Source organism: Coregonus lavaretus (assembly GCF_964263955.1).
Source record: "Coregonus lavaretus genome assembly, chromosome: 3".
NCBI classification, from domain to species: Eukaryota; Metazoa; Chordata; class Actinopteri; order Salmoniformes; family Salmonidae; genus Coregonus; species Coregonus lavaretus.
The window spans coordinates 63,919,017-63,937,917 of record NC_139990.1 but is presented as its reverse complement, the minus strand read 5'-3'; the positions used below and the strand labels follow the sequence as shown (position 1 = coordinate 63,937,917).

The 18,901-nt window shown below is 40.5% G+C and overlaps 1 protein-coding gene across 1 annotated transcript; it reads left to right on the top strand.

Annotated features, from left to right (window-relative positions):
* The first annotated feature begins 257 nt into the window (after positions 1 to 257).
* LOC311126575 (ras-related protein Rab-11A-like) lies at positions 258 to 9,140 on the top strand. Its single transcript, XM_084158536.1, has 5 exons — positions 258 to 991; positions 3,667 to 3,862; positions 4,295 to 4,488; positions 5,474 to 5,554; positions 7,341 to 9,140. Exons 1-5 carry the CDS (start codon positions 952 to 954, stop codon positions 7,478 to 7,480), a joined length of 651 nt encoding a protein of 216 aa, XP_084014662.1. The 5' UTR covers positions 258 to 951; the 3' UTR covers positions 7,481 to 9,140.
* Positions 9,141 to 18,901: the final 9,761 nt, after the last annotated feature.

The following is an 18,901-nucleotide window of genomic DNA, read 5'->3' as shown; positions in this document are numbered from 1 at the left end:
TATAATAATAATAATTCATTTAATTTGTAAAGCACTTTTTTCAGACCCAAGGCGCATAAAAAAAAATAAAAAAAATAGACCGATAAGCCTACATCCAGATTGATTTTTTTTTATATATTAATTGAATATATTTAGCTACGTAGGCATAGCCTACAGTTCACGTGCGGCAGTGCTGTGGTGTCATAATGATACTGTGCCAAGGATCCATTAAACCTGAGGCTTTCACGACAACTGGGAACTCGGAAAAAAACGTGGTCAAATCCTGTCGTCAGTGATCTTCAGGTCGGAAAGTTGGAGCTGTAGAAAGAGGCCTGAGTTCCCGACTTGGAATTCCGAGTGTTGGATGACCGTTCAAAACGATTTTTCCCAGTCGGAACTCGTTTTTTTTTCGAATTCCCAGTTGTCTTGAACGCACAGAAGTCGGAAGTCGGAGATTTCCGAGATCCGAGTTCCCAGTTGTTTTGAACGGGGCATCAGCATACCTGGAAAGGCTTGCGATTGAAGACGTCACCCAAAAGGCTGAGTAGGATCAATGGAGGCAAATCATGAATGACAACAAAGTAGACCAATCACAGGAAAGTCAGTGACAGGTATCTCTCGTCGACTGGCCAGTCGAAACTGGGTAAAGGGCGGGGCTAGAGACTCAACGTTACGTCGCTCGGAAATGGCAAATGACAAGTGGTAGGCGAAAGTTTGTTGAAGATAGTTTGTTGTCTTTTAACATTTCACAGTATAATAGGAGACCTATAGTCGAATAATATATTAGGACATAACGTCAAGATATTAGAGGTGTTGACATAGTGCGAATTGACCTTTTTGACTCGGTTGTTCGTTCTAAGGAAGCGGTCGGTCGCGAGATAAATGGTCAAGAAGTTTTCTCGAATTGAAAAGAAAAACCACCACGGGAGGGTTTGAACGTTTCACATTTCCGTAGGTAGAAACGTTGAAGAAATGACGAATAGAGAAGACGAATATGACTATCTTTTCAAAGGTGAGTGTGTTTACGTTTACGATACTGGGACATTGCCATTTTGTTCAGCACCACACCGCTTTCAATGTAATACATTTAATTTGTCGCTGCTTCCGCCCTGTCAAAAGTAATCGGACTGTGTTGCTGCAACTATGTAAAGAGCGCTGCCAAAATCAATTCTCAATGACACGAGGAAATGCGTAGCAGTACCAGTTACAGTAAAAACTTCACTCTGAATTGCTACAACCATTTCGTTACAATTTAGTAGAAATATGGCTACAGCTGTGTAGTAGGCTAAGTTAGTTGATTGCAACAGCACTGCACACTGACCGTTAATAAGCACCAAGTATCCATTAAATGACATCTGTTGTTTAGTCATCTTGTGGTGGGCCAATGACGCAATCATCAGGAGAGGAAGTATTGGTCAACAGGGGTCATATAGCCCACTGACTGTGGCACTATGACACTTCAAAATACTACATTTACTCAAACGGATTGCCCTAAGGTGACCAGTGACCACATGGTTTAGCCTTTAAGCACCATTCTGTTTGTAGGGATTCCATTGACCTGGTGTATTGGTGAGTAACACTGGGTTTAGAGAAAGCTGTCATCTCCACGATCTGTTTACATCTGACTGAAGTGGAGTAAAGATGACCTTGGCCTAATGATTCCTAATTCATCTAACAGATAGCACAGAGTGAAAGCTTATTGGTCCCTACTCAACATGACCTTATGTTCTATGTTGTCTAGTCGTACCTTTCCCAGACTTTTCTGTGCACATGCACTGTAGCCTATTGTTAGGCCTACATATGAGAATGTGTAGGCCTACATTTTTAGGAATACATTAACAATTGGTATGTTACAATAATAGCAAATTATTTTTTCTCTACAAATGTTCCCCTGTACTTACACTAACTACTTCCCATGTGGGTTGTCTTGTCCTGGACAAAGGGACATGAAGTGCACAGGGTCCTTTGTTCAAATGTAGAACCCCAAACAGGCATGGGTTGTCAAACTGGAAAGACCTGCATGAATCAAGTGAGTGTTTGTTTGTCTGTGTGTGTCCCTATACAGAAGGGCCCTGACAGTAGGGAAGATGAGCATAACTTCACTATCAGTTAAAATGCCTTGAGTGCTGTCCAAATAGCATGATTATCTGAATTCAGTGGAACACTGCTAGAACACACTGCCCCATAGAGCATAAAGTGAGGACTGTCAGTAGGCCACATAACCAGTAGGTTCCTCCCCCTCCAGTTTCCTGCTTTTAATTCCTTTCTTTACTGCACCCCTCACTGTTTAGGCATGAGTCAGTCAGGTGAGCGGTTGAATCACTGCTCCCGACTAAGAGCCTGTAAGTGTTGCACAGCAAGTTGACCAGCTTTCTTGTTGAAATGACTCCTACTGAGTGCTCTCTTTACAAATAAACAAATACTCTCTTGTTGATTTGACTTCCAGATAAGATAGGCCTACTTAAAATAACTTCCTTATACTGTATTGGGAAATAGAATTTAGATTTTGAAGGAAGCTAGACTACACTGTTTAGGCCTAGGCTATGTAGTGATGGCGACCAAGAATAGAACACTGGTTGTAGCTTTAGAACTCTGGAATGCAGCCTACACAATACTGTAGACTAAATTGGTGATATTATGTTTCTGGTGACAAGTACACTGAAAGTTACATAATGCTTTTGTTCGTTCCTCAGCCACCATATTATCACTGTTACCAGAAAGGCTAGTCAATGGGAATTGTAGTTCAGAGTCCTTCTTGCAACTGACAAGGATTTTCTTGGAACTACAAAGTCCCAGTTCTCATGTTGCTAACTGATGTGGAGAGTTGCCGATGGATTGCCTGTGGAACAAGTGAACTTTTGTTAGGTTCTCCTAGCTTGAGTCAGTCAGCACAATCGTCAATTGGTAGACAGGTTTCTACCTGTCTGTTGCACCACTGTAGCATTTTCATGTGATGAGCTTCCATGCTTAGCTTGTATGATTAACACAGCCTACATTCTGTGGGAGATGTGTCAATAAGGCCCCGTCAACACACAACCAGTTCCTATTTCCTAATAACAGGGTGGTGAGCTAATGAGTTAGGAATTTCCTCCTGACTCACCTGGATTTCAGTCATTGTAAAATCCTCTTTCCCAACACACCCCCACCTTGTGTTTGGAAATGAATGGGTGTCAAAACGGGAACAGATGCCAAATGTTTCATTGCTCCATAAGGGCAGGGTTCAGTGGATACGCTGAACTACACAAGGCATCATCTTCTTTGTCAATTAAATCAAACTTTGGTGATTCATGACAATACTTAGCCTAGGCGCTACACTACCTCACGAAGTTCGAAACTTCATGTCATGGGGCTTTGTCAAAAGCAAAAACAAGCCAGATGGCCTGTATTTTGCACAAATATTGTTTATTGAACTACAGTCATGTACAGTCAGGCCCTCTCAGTAGACTGTTAATCACTAACAGAGCAGCAGACGCATGGCGCAATGCTCTTAGACCCAATCAGGAGCTGTCGTATCTTCTACCATGATTTTCTTTGTCAGACCTGTTTTTTACCCCCACTGAGTGTTCCTGTTCCTACATTGTAGAAAACAAGTTGTTTGTCGACCCCTGTACAGTGGGTAACGTATTGTATTGTTATTCTGGTGGTGTCTGTCTGACTCATGCCCTCGCTCCTCTCTCTGTGCTCCAGTGGTGCTGATTGGGGACTCTGGAGTGGGGAAGAGTAACCTGCTGTCCCGCTTCACCCGCAACGAGTTCAGCTTGGAGAGCAAGAGCACCATTGGGGTGGAGTTTGCCACGCGCAGCATCAATGTGGAGGGCAAGACCGTCAAGGCCCAGATCTGGGACACGGCAGGACAGGAGCGCTACAGAGCCATCACCTCCGCGTGAGTATTAACACAGCTCGCACACGTAGTGATTTGTTTGTTTTGGGTCTGTCTGCCAGGCACCTGTGACAAATTGGCAGCGTTTACACAGGCAGCCCAATTCTGATATATTTTTGAGCTAATTGGTCTTTTGACAATCAGATCAGCTCTGAAAAAGATCTGATGGGATTGGTCAAAATACCCAATTAGTGGGGGAAAAAGATCAGAATTGGGTTTCCTGTGTAAACGCAGCCATTGAGGATGTTTGTACGTGCAGAACATTCCAGCCTATTTCTGCTAATTTTCAATTTTTCTCATCTTGTTGACAGCTTTGAGCACTTTGCTTATGATGTATGCAATAGCATTTCATGTAGAACACCAGCCAATGCTCTGGTGTTCTGTCCACTACTGCTCCCAGTAACACTTAGTTCCCTCCTCCTGTCCTCTGTGTAGGTACTACCGTGGGGCAGTGGGGGCTCTGCTGGTGTACGACATCGCCAAGCACCTGACGTATGAAAACGCTGAACGCTGGTTGAAGGAGCTGCAGGACCACGCTGACAGCAACATCGTCATCATGCTGGTGGGCAACAAGAGTGACCTGCGCCACCTCAGGGCCGTGCCCACGGACGAGGCCAAGGCCTTGGCAGGTACCCTCACATCAACTAGTTTTATAGCCATCTAGTTGATCTGTTTGTTTATTCTACTACAGCAGCATTACCTTGCCAAGGGGACAGTACAGGAGAGTTGTTTCTCCCTCGATAAGTTTTGCTTTTTTATTCGCAATAGCAGTGGACATAAAGTGATACAGCAAGCTGAACAACAACACAATACCAATGTTTTGATAAGCATTACCATAATCTTGCTTTCAAAATTGGAACAAGAACATTTCAAACACATTTCAAAAATAATCTGGGGCTGGGGAAAGTGATGCACCTGAGCCTCCCAATGGACAAGGGAATGCCCTCCACTGTCAGTCACTGTCTGCTTTCCCCCTAGGGGCTGCTCTTTGATGTAGAGACAACAGAGCTCCCATCAGGCTGCCTCTGTCAGTGATTAACAGCCCATGGTTCTGAATGCACATTCCCAGCAATTGGAAAAAAAGCCAGTCGAGTTGACTCCATTAAGATTTTAGCTTCTCTCCACACTCCAATGTGACATTTCCAACTTATCTCACTTCTCCTTTGTTGTAGTTCTGCATAATAGTTTTCATGTGTTTACTTAAGACCTTGATTCTTATTTCATGCATGGAATACACTTTGACTTGTAAATTGCTCTTGATAAGAGTGACTGATTATATATGAACGAATGGAATTGTCCTTGTGATGGCCAAGCCAGACTGGAAGGCGTCATTGTGTAGAGCAAACAACCATACCATGTGAAACAACAGGCTCTCATTCAATTTCTGCTATTGATTTGTCACCAGGGTTGGCTTATGCAGCACTACTACAAAGGGTCATCGACATCATGCCATTTCTATTTGCTCTATCAGTTAGCCTACACAGTGGTGACTGTTGCAAATAGCCTCATTGCTGATGTATAGTGACTGGATAGCTGTTTTATGAAGTGCCTACTAGAATGGACAGTGAATATGACCTGTGAGTGTGTGTGTGTGTGTGTCCCCACTTTCCACAGAGAAGCATGGACTGTCTTTCCTGGAGACCTCGGCGTTAGACTCCTCTAATGTGGAGCTGGCTTTCCAGACCATTCTCACAGGTTAGTGTACAATATACCATGCAACACTGCCTACCATACACATTGGGACTGCTTGTGATTTTGATAAGGGGCAATTCCATCGTTACGGAATTACACTGTGACTCCGATCTTTCACTTTAAAATGTATGCCAAACAAAAACCATTGATCTAAAAGTTTAACAAACCATACAACTCTATGCACAGTAACTACTTTGAACAATTTATACAGTATAAAATAACATTTATTGGAAACTGCAGAATTACGGTAAAATCTCCCTCAGTTTTATTCTGTTACCAAACTTTGTATCTGCGCAGTTCTTCCTGCAAATGTGTTTTTGTAAAAGTTTCTATGGAAATTGTTGAAATTAGTCTTTATGCATAGTGTTCTATGATTTATTCATAATTGAAATCAATGTTTTTTTTTTGGTATACATTTTAAAGTGGAATTGCCCCAAACTGCAACTTGTGTTCACCCTGTAGTGCACTCAGAATCATGCCATCTTGTGAAAGAGCTGGCCTACTCTAACACTTAAAAGGCTTAAAAAGAGTCGCTAGTCCAAGTAAATGTCTCTCCTTTATTAACAGCCATACCAAACGTTTCTGTAGTTTTTATATATATATTATTTGGACTCTGAGAGCTTTGTAGTCTATTTGTTCAGTGCTGACTTATCTTCCACCAATAGATGGCAGCAAAATCCAGGTTATTATGAGGCCTCTACTGTAAGATTACTCTGCAGGTCAAAAGCATCTGTAATTGGAACACTCAGACACTCGCACTTTGTGTGAGCCTCAATCAGATCTGATGTTTGCCACGAAACCACTAAAGCATTTATTTTTGGTACTTTGGAATGCAAATATGAGCTTTCCAGGTGTCTCATCATTTAGTCCCTCATACCCAGAACTCACATTAAGTACCTCTACAAGAGCAACTTACTGAGAGGCATTGACTTATTAGCCACACCTTAGAAATTCCCTTGTTAATGCATGGCTGCTATAAAATAGAAAAATGAGCAACGGCCGACTCAAAAACCCAAGAGTGTCTGAGGAACAAGCCTCTCACTGAGTGAGGCCTTCAAATCAATTGCTATAGGGCTGTCAGCATGCTCCCTGCTATTTGTGTTCTGCTTTCTGCCTGCATTTGTACAATTAGTCATTCTACTCTTCAACCAATTTTTTATTCATAGAAACTTCAAACCAACTAGGCCCATTGAGCTAACGATAGTTCTAATTAGCTCATTTAAGAGAGGAGAAGAGAGCGCATAGCAGTGTGCCCAAACACAGCCATGTAGGAATTGAACTAGACTCCCTGACCCAGGAAGCAGGCTGACTGTAGCTAGTGGTTGACATACCAGGTCAAGGGTTAGTTGAGGTCGTCTTGTCTGCTCGTTTTCACTGTAGGTTTTCAATGTCTTGCTAATTTTGAGGTAGGGAACTGCCTTGGGGATTCACCAGCCAGTCAGTGGCATGTATGAGTCAGTTTGAAGTTAGTTTTGCGTGCCAGACTCGAGTAATCCTAGGGAAGGTGCAGAAGTTCAGTCCCCAGGAGCCACAGTGTGCTGCTGTGTGGTTTCTATGACAACTTGTCTCCATTTTATGTTTGTTTTTGGTATTTATTTACACAATCCTGGAAAGTGAAATGCTGTTAGGTCCCCATTGCATGACCGTCTTGTTCTCAGTCTTGTTCTCAGTTTTGTATCTGCTGTAGTCCTTGACGAAACACTCTCCCTTTCTCCTCACCTAATAACCCAACAGCAACTGTTATCTGTGTCCTCACCTGTCTGTCTGTCTGTCTGTCCGTCTGCTGCAGCCATCTACAACATCGTGTCCCAGAGGCAGATGTCGGGCCGCAGCGACGCCGACTTCTCGCCCAACTCCAATGTGGTGCCGATCACGGTGCAGCCCACGCAGAACGCTGCCAAGTCGAGTGCCTGCTGCCAGAACAACTGAGGCCTCGCCACCGCCAGGGAGAGTCAGGGACAGACAGGTAGACTGGGAGGGAGGACTGGGAGACAAGGAGGAGAAACTGAGAGACAAGGATACAGGCAGACAGAAACAGGGGGAGAGATACAAAGGGAGGCAAAAGGACAGAAAGACAGGCAGACAAAGGGGGGCAACCAGATGTTTCTATAGCCTCTGTTTGCGTTGTTTCCTCTGAGAAGTCTGTCCCGATCTAATTCAATAAGCTTTATGGTTAAGCCTTGGCTTGATCGGTTTTAAATATGAAAAAGGACTTGAATTGAATTCATTTATATAAATTGAGCATGTTAGGGTATGGTCCGCCATATCTTTCCGCAGTTTTTGTCTCACTCATTGTGAACTGATCCCCCATTGTCAGCTCAATTTAATAAGCCTGTGAACAGACCCAATTCCCCAGCACAGAAAAGGGGCAATAACCCCCCCCTCCCCTCTCCATTGTCAGTCAGCTCCTCCCAAACGTATTTGAGTTTGTCCCAATTATATTTATTTAACACTATATTGAGGTCTTGTTTGACCAAAGGGTTTGTGCTAACATGCAACACTGGGTGGTTTTGATCTGAAGCTGCTTACTATATATGAAGGGTGTCCTCTCTCTTTCTGTTCTTGATTTCACTGGTAATCAAATCCTTTTATGATAGTCATTAAATGGAACTACCCTTGGCTAATGGGGAAACGAGGAGTTAAGTTATCTCAAATGTACCTGGTCAAATATGTCAGGCCAATCTAAACTGCACAAAATGGGGGTCTGTGGAGGTAACTTTTCATGTCCATTTTATCAGTGCACTTTGACTTCCCTTAAAGTCATTACACAGAATAAAGTTTGCTCTTCAGATTTTTTTGGTGATCAACATTTTCACCCCTCCTCCCTCAAACCCATTACAAAGTACTTTGTGCACAGCAATATTTCTCACATAGGCCTATGTCTTTTTTGCAAACCAGTCTTGCTCTTTTGGGTGTTTTTCGGTTGAACTGAATTGCTGTCGCTTTCCCCATGGCTGTGTAGATATGGGAGGGTGATGAGGGGATATTGGTTGGAGGGGTGGTGGTCATAAACCATGGTCTCTGAGTGGAGCCCTCCCTGCTGCCCGCTGTCCTGGATGGACAGCTCATGTTGCAGGAGATGGGTAGGAAGGGCACTCAGCCTTGCCTGCTGCTGGGTCTCTGATGTACACAAGATGGCTTGTTTTACTGTAAATGAACTCCTCCACTGCCCACCCCCCCCTTATCCACTGTATGTAACTGGAACAGTATAATGCCTTCTGGGATATCTCTTAAGAGTGTCCCAGGTCTCTTTTTATGGTTATATTTTCTGTTTTTTCTGGGTGTGTGTAGTTCTGTCAGTAGGTTGGTAAGAGTAAGCACTAGGGAGGATACTAGCCCTTATAGATCTGCTAGTTTGGCAAAAGAGGGGAGGTGTGGGGAAAGTTTCAGGGTGCCTTTACCACAACCGAAGGTCAACAGTGTAAACAGTCATTATCCTGCTGAGTTCTTTCCCCAACAACACTGTTTTTTTCCTTGTGGCATTCCCAATAGTACATTGGGTGGTAAAGGTTAGAGGTTTTTAAAATGTGAATTCTCGTGTATATTTGGATTGCATATGTATAAATAAATTTCATTTCTTGCTCCTTTATTTTATGCCTTAATCATATGCCTTATTTGTACCTACTTTACATTGAAAAATCACATACTGTGGAATTACTGTATGGTACTTTAGCTACACTTAACTTATGGTACTCATTTGCTATTTCACAACTGCAACTTCTTAAAATACTCATAAGACAAAGCAAAATCCATCGGAGATGATTTCATTTTTGTTTTATTAGAAACATTTACAATACATCTTTGAAAAAATAACAGAAACCAAAACTAATATGGTGCAGATACAATAATAAAATGTCAAAGAAATTATTCACAAAAACATGTGCTAAGAAATAAACCTGCAATATCACATGCCTCTTGTGGGCATGACACACTGTAACAGTTCAAAGAATACTTTTTATTTTATCAAAGTGACGGCCAGCCACATGGCAAACCCTCTCTCACTGATCACAGAGAAACCAGAAACTAAAGCCAGGAGATGCTGACCCAAAACTAATGCACTAAGACCACTATAAGACCGGTATGAAACACTTCTACGGTGCCGGGAGAATCTGAAGAAACACTACCAAAGACAAACTGTCAGACTGCAATGGCCCCTTCAGAAGAGGACGACGTCAAGGCCGGAAGGTCATTTCAGTTCCCATGCTTCTGTCAGTGGTGGCGGAAAAATATACCGTCCTGACGTGTTGAATTGTACGACAAAGGTTCACTTTTAACTACCTAGTATTGAGATTAAATAAATTCATTTTAGGTTCATCCATATGTGAAGGACTGACAACCAAGCTTTTCTCCCCTTTTATAGAACTGGGATGAGAAAATGAAAAGGGTAAAATACTGACAGTCTCACATGGGGACTGAAATGGCCTCTCTTTGCTTCACCTGAAACACTTGTCCTTTTTTCTGTTTCTGAAGAGGCGCCAACTATGAAAATCTACAAGGAACAAACAGCCCCAGACCCCTTGTGTTAAAACAAAACACATAGGATCTGTGGTGTTTATCCAGTCTAGGTGACCATACAAGATACATGCAAACTAGTACGGATATGAATGTGTTGGTGTGTGTGTGGCTGGTTACCATAGATCTACTACACAGTGTGCCTATGTGCTAAACTATTGATCACTCAGCTCAGTTCTCACCCTGTCATGTTTTCACAAAGAAACTTGAGCCCAATTTTAAGGTAATCATTCATTAAGGCTTTGATGATGTCCTCTCTTGCCTTACCAATCACAAAGGGTCCCAAGTTGTAGACATATGAATGTGTGTGTATCTGTATACGTTACATGTGCCCCTGTGGGACACCTGAATCACTCGTTCTCAGCATTGTAATCACAACTGAAGCTGTGTTAGCATAAAAAGTTAGAGATTAATAAAAGCAAGTTAAGACTCCAGAGGAAATGTGTAATGGGGCCAGTCAGTATGGGGTTAGTCAAAGGGGAAAAGGTAAGCAACCAGCATTGAGAGAGTGCTGATGCAAGAAATGAATGTGTAATTGAGGCACAAAATTGATGCTCAGTGACTAAAATACCTAAAAATCCTAAAAATATTATATTATTTTCTGTCATAATTCCACTGTGAATGCACTGGTGTTCTTTGAAATAGTGCATATCGGAAGTTAAAATATAAGCTATGGGGAACCCACATCAACTCTTATTTCATTTACAATGAAATACAGTGTGGAGGTGAGTCCATAACTTTCATAAATAAAACTTATTTTATTTTTTTAACCGTTAGTAGAAACCAACTTTCCTGTGTTTAGAAATATATTAACTTCTTGTATTTTTAATTAAAAAACAAATTTCTTGAGGTTACTCATAAATATGTTTTCTTCATTTTAAGATTTTCATAAATAACATCCAGAAACTGACTTATTCCTCGTCTTTCTATGAAATAATAACCCATGTTAGCAAAATAGATTTAAGAAACTGTAATAAGATTACTTTTTTAAAGTTGCTTTCTATAAATGTATGTGGAAGAACTCAAATATAGTCTGCGGTGAAACCTTCTCACAAATTCTTTCCAGCTCACTTTAAAATTGATAAACCAAAAGGTAAAAGGAGTGCACTGGTAATTTATTTTACATTCAAATGCATTACTTGCTCATCTTGTGATTATGATAGGTCAGAATAATTGCTTAAGCGCATCAATTTAAAGGATTTCCTATCACTCCTTGAAAGGGGCGCTACTATTATTATACATAATGCATAAAGAGTTGTACATTTGTTAAAGAGACAAACTGTTCAGTTTCTACGGTTACTATTATAGTATGCTTAATTTATTGTAAAGAACACTATCAATTGAAGAAAATAGTTAATGAAATAGACATCCCCCTAAGAGTTATCTCACCGCCATCTTTGTTTCTCCACTAAATTAAGTGGAGTACTTCCTATTCTGGGTGAGTGGGTGCATATATCAAGCTATGCCTCATCTTATAAGACAGTCATTATTTTAATTTCTATATCAATTACACCTCAAGGTAAATATATGGAATTAAATATATGTCCATCTTAATTTATTTTAAAGCTTTTTATACACCTTGTGGTTATGTTGATGAGATATGTTAATGCCATGGGATCTTAATTTTACTGTTACTCTTATGTACTGTACTAAACTTCAGCTATCATACTTCAACATGGAGAATAAAGTTAACTATAAACAATATTAAATTAAAACCACAGTATTCTTTTTCAACTCTAACAAAAGTACTGCAGGGTATTTGTGTAATCTTAACAACTTTCTTATCCATTATTCAACTATTGTTCAGTCTGGGGTCTTTGAGACGAATGTAGCCCTTCAGCTGCAATTCAACATGAATTTTAACAGAATTGTAAACAAATACAAATCTCTACCCCTTCTTTTTCTCATTTAGTATGTGTTCCTGCCCCATTCTGAAGAGACATCAGCTTTCCAAGACAAGTCTAGCCTTTTCACATTAAGAGCTGTGATGATTAAACAAAACTTATTGACATCATTATTCATAAATCTAAATTGGCAATAATAATATCAATACAACTTAAGAGGGTGACGCATTAGGATTGGTGTCTTTGGGCAGTGATTGGGTATTTGATCACTGAAGCTCCTGTAGCATAAAAAAAAGACCAAACTGAAACAGGATGTCTTTTTGAGACAAGCTTCATTTCACAGATATTGACTGAAGCTTGTATGCTGTATGACTTTTGACAAAACTATCACTAGTGGGTTATTAAAAATGAAAGCTGATTATTATTGTATTGACCTCAGCCACCTTCATCAATAAATCCAAACTATCATAAGGGGGAAATGTGTTAACATTCGCTTTGCTCTGGATAAGAGCGTCTGCTAAATGACCAATACATACCTTATGATTAGCAATATAATTACTATAGATGTCCTCGAACCTCTCCCAAGGTTTTGTTCTTTGGCTACCTTTGACCTTTTATCTTAAATCAGCTAAAAGCTGGATAATGACAACTACTTATAACAGACAGCATTAAGAAATAATTAAATTGTGCCATCAAATCAGCTACAAAACATGTTTTGGAACCAATCTAAAAACTGAAATATATTCTCATGATATGCTTATGGTAACTATAAATGTTTCTCCCTAAACATAAATAAATACAGAGTAATACATGTTAAATAAATGCTAAATTCTCAAGTGATGAAAATGTTTGGCTCAATGCATTGGGCATCAGAATACGTTCTTATGGAAGAGGTCTTTGACAGATCCTATGGAAATAATCCAACCTTCTGTCTTACTATTGTGTCTACTTTAGTGTGTGATTTAAGTTGTCACTTAGACACCAATCTATCACCATAGGAGTTATGAATTCCTGCTTTTGACAGACAGGAAATGCCTCAATTGTTAATGTTATGTTCTTGAAATGCATTGTATGTTTACACTGAAAAGCTTACTTTTACAATGCAATTGGTTTCTTCCAAATAATAGGTATTGTGTTCTCAAAATTCCACAGATACTAAGAGGAGGGAATCTTGAGGTTGCACTGGTGTTGGCACACCCTGTATTTGAGGTATGCTTGCAGTCTTATTAATATTCAATGTGAAAAAGACGGGATTAAGCAGTCAAAAATTACTAAAAGCAAGACGTAGGAAAGCAACAAAAACATGCTCTTGTGCCTGAAACTGTTGCTAATTAATTACATTTCTCATCCTACATTGGCATAAATCCATATGCATTTTTAGAAGATATTAGACAAAAATGGAATAATATTAAAATGAATCAAAGTTGCGTTCTGGATGGCGCTGAATTCTATGAACATACTAAACTGGCTCTTGTTTACTGTTGCAGTATTGACATTATTGCTTTTCATCCTAATGTACATAAAACCTGATTCATCCAAAGGGATCTAGGAATATTTTAGAACACGTCTTTACATATTTGAGAGAATGTATCGGTATATGTCAGTGGAATCATCAATACAGCACTGTATTCATCATTACAGTATGTGGTATTATGGTATTCTTATCTATATATTTGACTTGATGAAATGCTTAAATTTATTAGATCCATACATATAAGTAGCCTATCAATATACGTCTTTATGTTTAAGGATGAGGGGACATTATATATAGATATATACACTACCAGTCAAAAGTTTGGACATATCTACTCATTCAAGGGTCTTTCTTTATTTTTACTATTTTGTACATTGTAGAATAATAGTGAAGACATCAAATATATGAAATAACACATATGGAATCATGTAGTAACCAAAGAAGTGTTGAACAAATCAAAATATATTTTATATTTGAGATTCTTCAAATAGACACCCTTTGCCTTGATGACGGCTTTGCACACTCTTGGCATTCTCTCAACCAGCTTCATGAGGTAGTCACCTGGAATGCATTTGAATTAAAAGGTGTGCCTTCTTAAAAGTTAATTTGTGGAATTTCTTTCCTTCTTAATACGTTTGAGCCAATCAGTTGTGTTGTGACAAGGTAGGGGGGGTATACAGAAGATAGCCCTATTTGGTAAAAGACCAAGTCCATATTATGGCAAGAACAGCTCAAATAAGCAAAGAGAAACGACAGTCCATCATTACTTTAAGACATACGGAAAATTCAGTCAATACGGAAAATTTCAAGAACTTTGAATGTTTCTTCAAGTGCAGTCGCAAAAACCATCAAGTGCTAGGATGAAACTGGCTTTCATGAGGACCACCACAGGAATGGAAGAACAAGAGTTACCTCTGCTGCAGAGGATAAGTTCATTAGAGTTACCAGCCTCAGAAATTGCAGCCCAAATAAATGCTTCACAGAGTTCAAGTCACAGACACATCTCAACATCAACTGTTCAGAGGGGACAGTGTGAATTAGGCCTTCATGGTCGAATTGCTGCAAAGAAACCACTACTAAAGGACACCAATAAGAAGAAGAGACCTACTTGGGCCAAGAAACACGAGCAATGGACATTAGACCGGTGGAAATGTATCCTTTGGTCTGGAGTCCAAATTTGAGATTTTTGGTTCCAATCGCCGTGTCTTTGTGAGACGCGGTATGGGTGAACGGATGATCTCCGCATGTGTAGATCCCACCGTAAAGCATGGAGGAGGAGGAGTTATGGTGTGGGGGTGCTTTGCTGGTGACTCTGTCTGTGATTTATTTAGAATTCAAGGCACACTTAAACAGCATGGCTACCACAGCATTCTGCAGCGATACGCAATCCCATCTGGTTTGGGCTTAGTGGGACTATCATTTGTTTTTCAACAGGACAATGGCCCAACACACCTCCAGGCTGTGTAAGGGCTATTTTACCAAGAAGGAGAGTGATGGAGTGCTGCATCAGATGACCTGGCCTCCACAATCCCCCGACCTCAGCCCAATTGAGATGGTTTGGGATGAGTTGGACCGCAGTGTGAAGGAAAAGCAGCCAATAAGTGCTAAGCATATTTGGGAACTCCTTCAAGACTGTTGGAAAAGCATTCCAGGTGAAGTTGGTTGAGAGAATGCCAAGAGTGTGCAAAGCTGTCATCAAGGCAAAGGGTGGCTATTTGAAGAATCTCAAATATAAAATATATTTTGATTTGTTTAACACTTTTTTGGTTACTACATGATTCCATATGTGTTATTTCATAGTTTTGATGTCTTCACTATTATTCTACAATGTAGAAAACAGTAAAAATAAGAAAAACCCTTGAATGAGTAGGTGTGTCCAAACTTCTGACTGGTACTGTATATAAATAAAAGTGATCTTCAAAGTCCATAAACAAACAAATTCAAAAGGATATTTTCACCTTGTAAAAATAATCAAAATCCCACTTATATAGCAGGCATTTGACTGGATGTAAATTACTGATATATATATACACAGATGCGCAGAATCCTTTCTCATAAAGCACAATGCAAACGTCTCCCACAGCCTCTAAAACAGTGAGACTCTCTAAAAAGCCCTCTACATTAAACCAGTGCAAACTCAACCAAGTCATCAGTACTGACTGAATGGATGAGAGGTCTCCCATAATACCACTACTACAAGGAATAACAATAATTATATTATAAAAACATGATAGGGAAACCTTATGTGCATGTCTTTCAAAATCTATGAAGAAATATTCACCATCAGTGGTCGGTTTGGTATTAATTATATGTGTTTTCTCATAATAAGGTGCTTTACTCTCTATTTTAATATGAAGTGTTTAAAAGCCTAATTTCCCAATTCCCTTTAATCCCACCCACCCCGGTTGATTCACATTCTTTTCTGACAAATAGTTACTTTAAAGTTTTTTGGGGGGCAATACTATTGAAGGCCTACTGTATGTCACTAAACTTTTATGCCAAAGTGAAAGCAATATGTATCTTTTAATACAGAATATTAAGGCTTAAAACACAATAACAAATAATAGAAAATACTATATTCAGTTAACAGCGTTATACTGCCTTGAAATTGTCATTGAAAGTTCAGACCAAACCACTGTGCAATTCTCCCCATTCATAAATAGTCAATTAATTTCTATATATGTAATAGAATTTAGATACTCTGAAGGTACAGTTCTATTTCTTCACAGTCCACACACAACAGGAGTGGTCTGCTGACAATACAATGGGGGAAAGGGTGGCTCTGTTGCTGCCTAGAGTAGGGACAAGCGTCTATTGTAACTATTCATCATATTTTCATGGACAGAAGTTGAGCAAAAGAGTTCTCCTGAAAAAACGCAATAGAGCGATCTGATGCAGTGTTAGTGGGAGACCTGCTGAATCACCAGCATGTCCTTGTTCCCCTGCCACCACCAGCAAACATGAGGCAGCAGCCCTCTAACTACCCCTCTCACAAAGACTAGATCTGCAGGTTCTCTTTTCTTTGGGAGCAGCCTTCTCTCTCTCCACCCCAAAAAGCCCCCCTCTTATCCTCCAACGGCTCTAATCCCCCTCCCTCCCTCTGAAATCCCCAGGCTGGGGCTAAGGCAGAGGCACAGGCAAAGGGTGTGTAATTTGATTCAGCATGAGTGGTGGCTAAATGGGGCGTTTCCTCCGCTTTCCTGTCAATTACAATCGTCTGATTTCATTCTGAAGGCCCAGTGCTAGCCTGCCATTGGCTAAGCTTGTGTGTCTGTGGTGAGTGGGCAGCTGCAGGATGTCCCATACAGAAGGGAGATACGGGGGGGGGGGGGAGGGGGGGGACGACTTCGATCTGCACTCGCTCTCTGTCACAAAGGCCTTCATCCAAATTGGGGTGGGGGGTGATCAGACTCCTCGTACTCTTAAATTATATATGTCTGCATGTTTTCATACCCTTATCTTATTGAGAACACATGGAGACATCTAGTTCAGTGGGGCATTTCAAGAATTGGATCTGTGTGTCATAATTTTACACTAGGTAATTACTGTATCTACTGACACTGTAGATATATTTTCTTTCTCCAAAGTCCCCTCACTCTCATTTCAGAGCTGCCAGCCTGTTCAGTTGGTCTCTTTCTTTCATATGCTGCTTTTTTTTCTGAGTGTTGGGACAAAGGAGGCCCCTCTCCCCAGTAGGGATAGCTCAGAGCAGCAGAGAAGGAGGGAGGGATGGAAGGAGGGGTCCCATTTGCCCAGCTGCACCCAGACTGGACCTTCTGTGCCTGTGACAGAGAGGTGGGGCGGTCAGCGGCCCACGCCGGGACTCAGTCTCACCCCCAATACAGCACCAGGGTCCCCACACGGTCCGCACCTGGACCGGCCCATTTGCCTAATTATCAATGAGTCTCTCCGGGCCGTGTCCGAGCACTCCGGGCCCACGCCACCGCTGGGCCCAGACAATACGCCCCACTCAGGGAGGCAATGCATTGTGGGTCGGCTGCAGTCATTACTACCTTCAACAGCCAACGATCGAACAGTAAGCGGGGGGGGGGGGGGAGGCCACTCCCAAAGAAAATAGAAAAAGAGGGGGCTAAAAAAGACCTCCAAGTTGAGGTCACATCCACAGTGCGCTATTAAACACCTGCTCCTGCACAGCTCTGATAATTATAGGCCTCTGAGCTAAAATACAAAGCTGCTGGACGGGGTTGGTGAGGGAGCTCTGTGGATGGTAGTACTGTATTCTAGGAGCTTTTCGCCCATTTAGGCACACTATTACCAATTCAGAGAACAGCTCAATGTTTTCCTCAGCTTCTGTCCACTCTAATGGCTGACACTCTAACTGCGCAAACCTCAGATAGATGCCTGTCAAAAGTGGCTCTCGTTTTTGTCCTACATCGTTCAGATAACAGCTAAATTACCACATAAGACAATAAAGTGGGGATAAGGCTTTGAAACTAGTCCGTCGGGGAGACGGATCTCCCAAATTAGCCAACTGGACAAATTCCAAGGCTTTTAGCCTCACAAATTAAATCAGTGCTTAACACCGGCGAAAGCAACATGCTTTTCAAGTGCCACGAGGAACAGGCATCGCTGAAACTTTTCACCAAACTGCAGTGATATTCAAGGTGTAACAGATATTGAAGTGAACATTTTAGCAATACAATGTGTAGCATTCATTCACCTCTTTGTGAAAAAGGAAATCTGTAAAACATATCTGCATAAAGAAAGGCGTTTGAGTGTGTTATCCTGTCCTATATTGTTACCATTCTAACAGGTGTTTAGGAAGGACTACCAGGTATAACAACAAGCTTGTAAGGGATACAAATGTCAGAAAGGGGACAATGGTGGAATAGTCCATCCTTTGATTGGAACAAATTTAGACTTTCAATGACAATATCAGAGTTTGTTCCATTATTTCGAGCCACATTGGGGGATTTACCTTTTCATCAGCTACGTAATTTTTCTGGATGATTTACAATCATTCATCTGACTATCCGAAACTAAGACGATTGTAAGGTGCAATGAAAGATTCAATATTTTTCCTTCTGTTCGATTTTGACTTCCCATATCATTCAGGTACAGATAAGATACCAGGGAGTTAAACTGAACCTTAATGATCACCTCCTTCCTTTCCTCCATATAAAACCACTTCATGGTAAAATAAATCTGAATCGTTAAATGTTCACGTTCCTATCTACTCCGCCCATACTGTGATTCGTGAATGAAAAACAGCAGCAGTAAAAAAAAATGAAAAAATGCTAGGTACTATACTTTTCTTATAAACAAAACTTTTATAAAATATATATGTATATATATAAAAGAAAAAATTCAAAATATTTCTTATACTTTTTAGTAAAGCAAGCAGTGCCTTCTAAAATATCTGCTTGTGTGTTTGAAATTTTTCTGAGAAAAGAAAAGTACGTATAATAATAATAATCATAATCATAATAATAGTAATAGTAAATAATTGTCGAACAAACACTGTGATAAAACGAATGATAAAAACTGACGTGGTGTTTT

What these genes read in the sequence shown, in the direction of transcription:
- LOC311126575 (XM_084158536.1), top strand. Translation starts at nt 952, where the DNA reads ATGACGAATAGAGAAGACGAATATGACTATCTTTTCAAAG. An exon ending in CGAGGCCAAGGCCTTGGCAG is followed by an intron (nt 4,489 to 5,473) that starts GTACCCTCACAT and finishes CACTTTCCACAG; the next exon opens with AGAAGCATGGACTGTCTTTC. An exon ending in TTTCCAGACCATTCTCACAG is followed by an intron (nt 5,555 to 7,340) that starts GTTAGTGTACAA and finishes CGTCTGCTGCAG; the next exon opens with CCATCTACAACATCGTGTCC.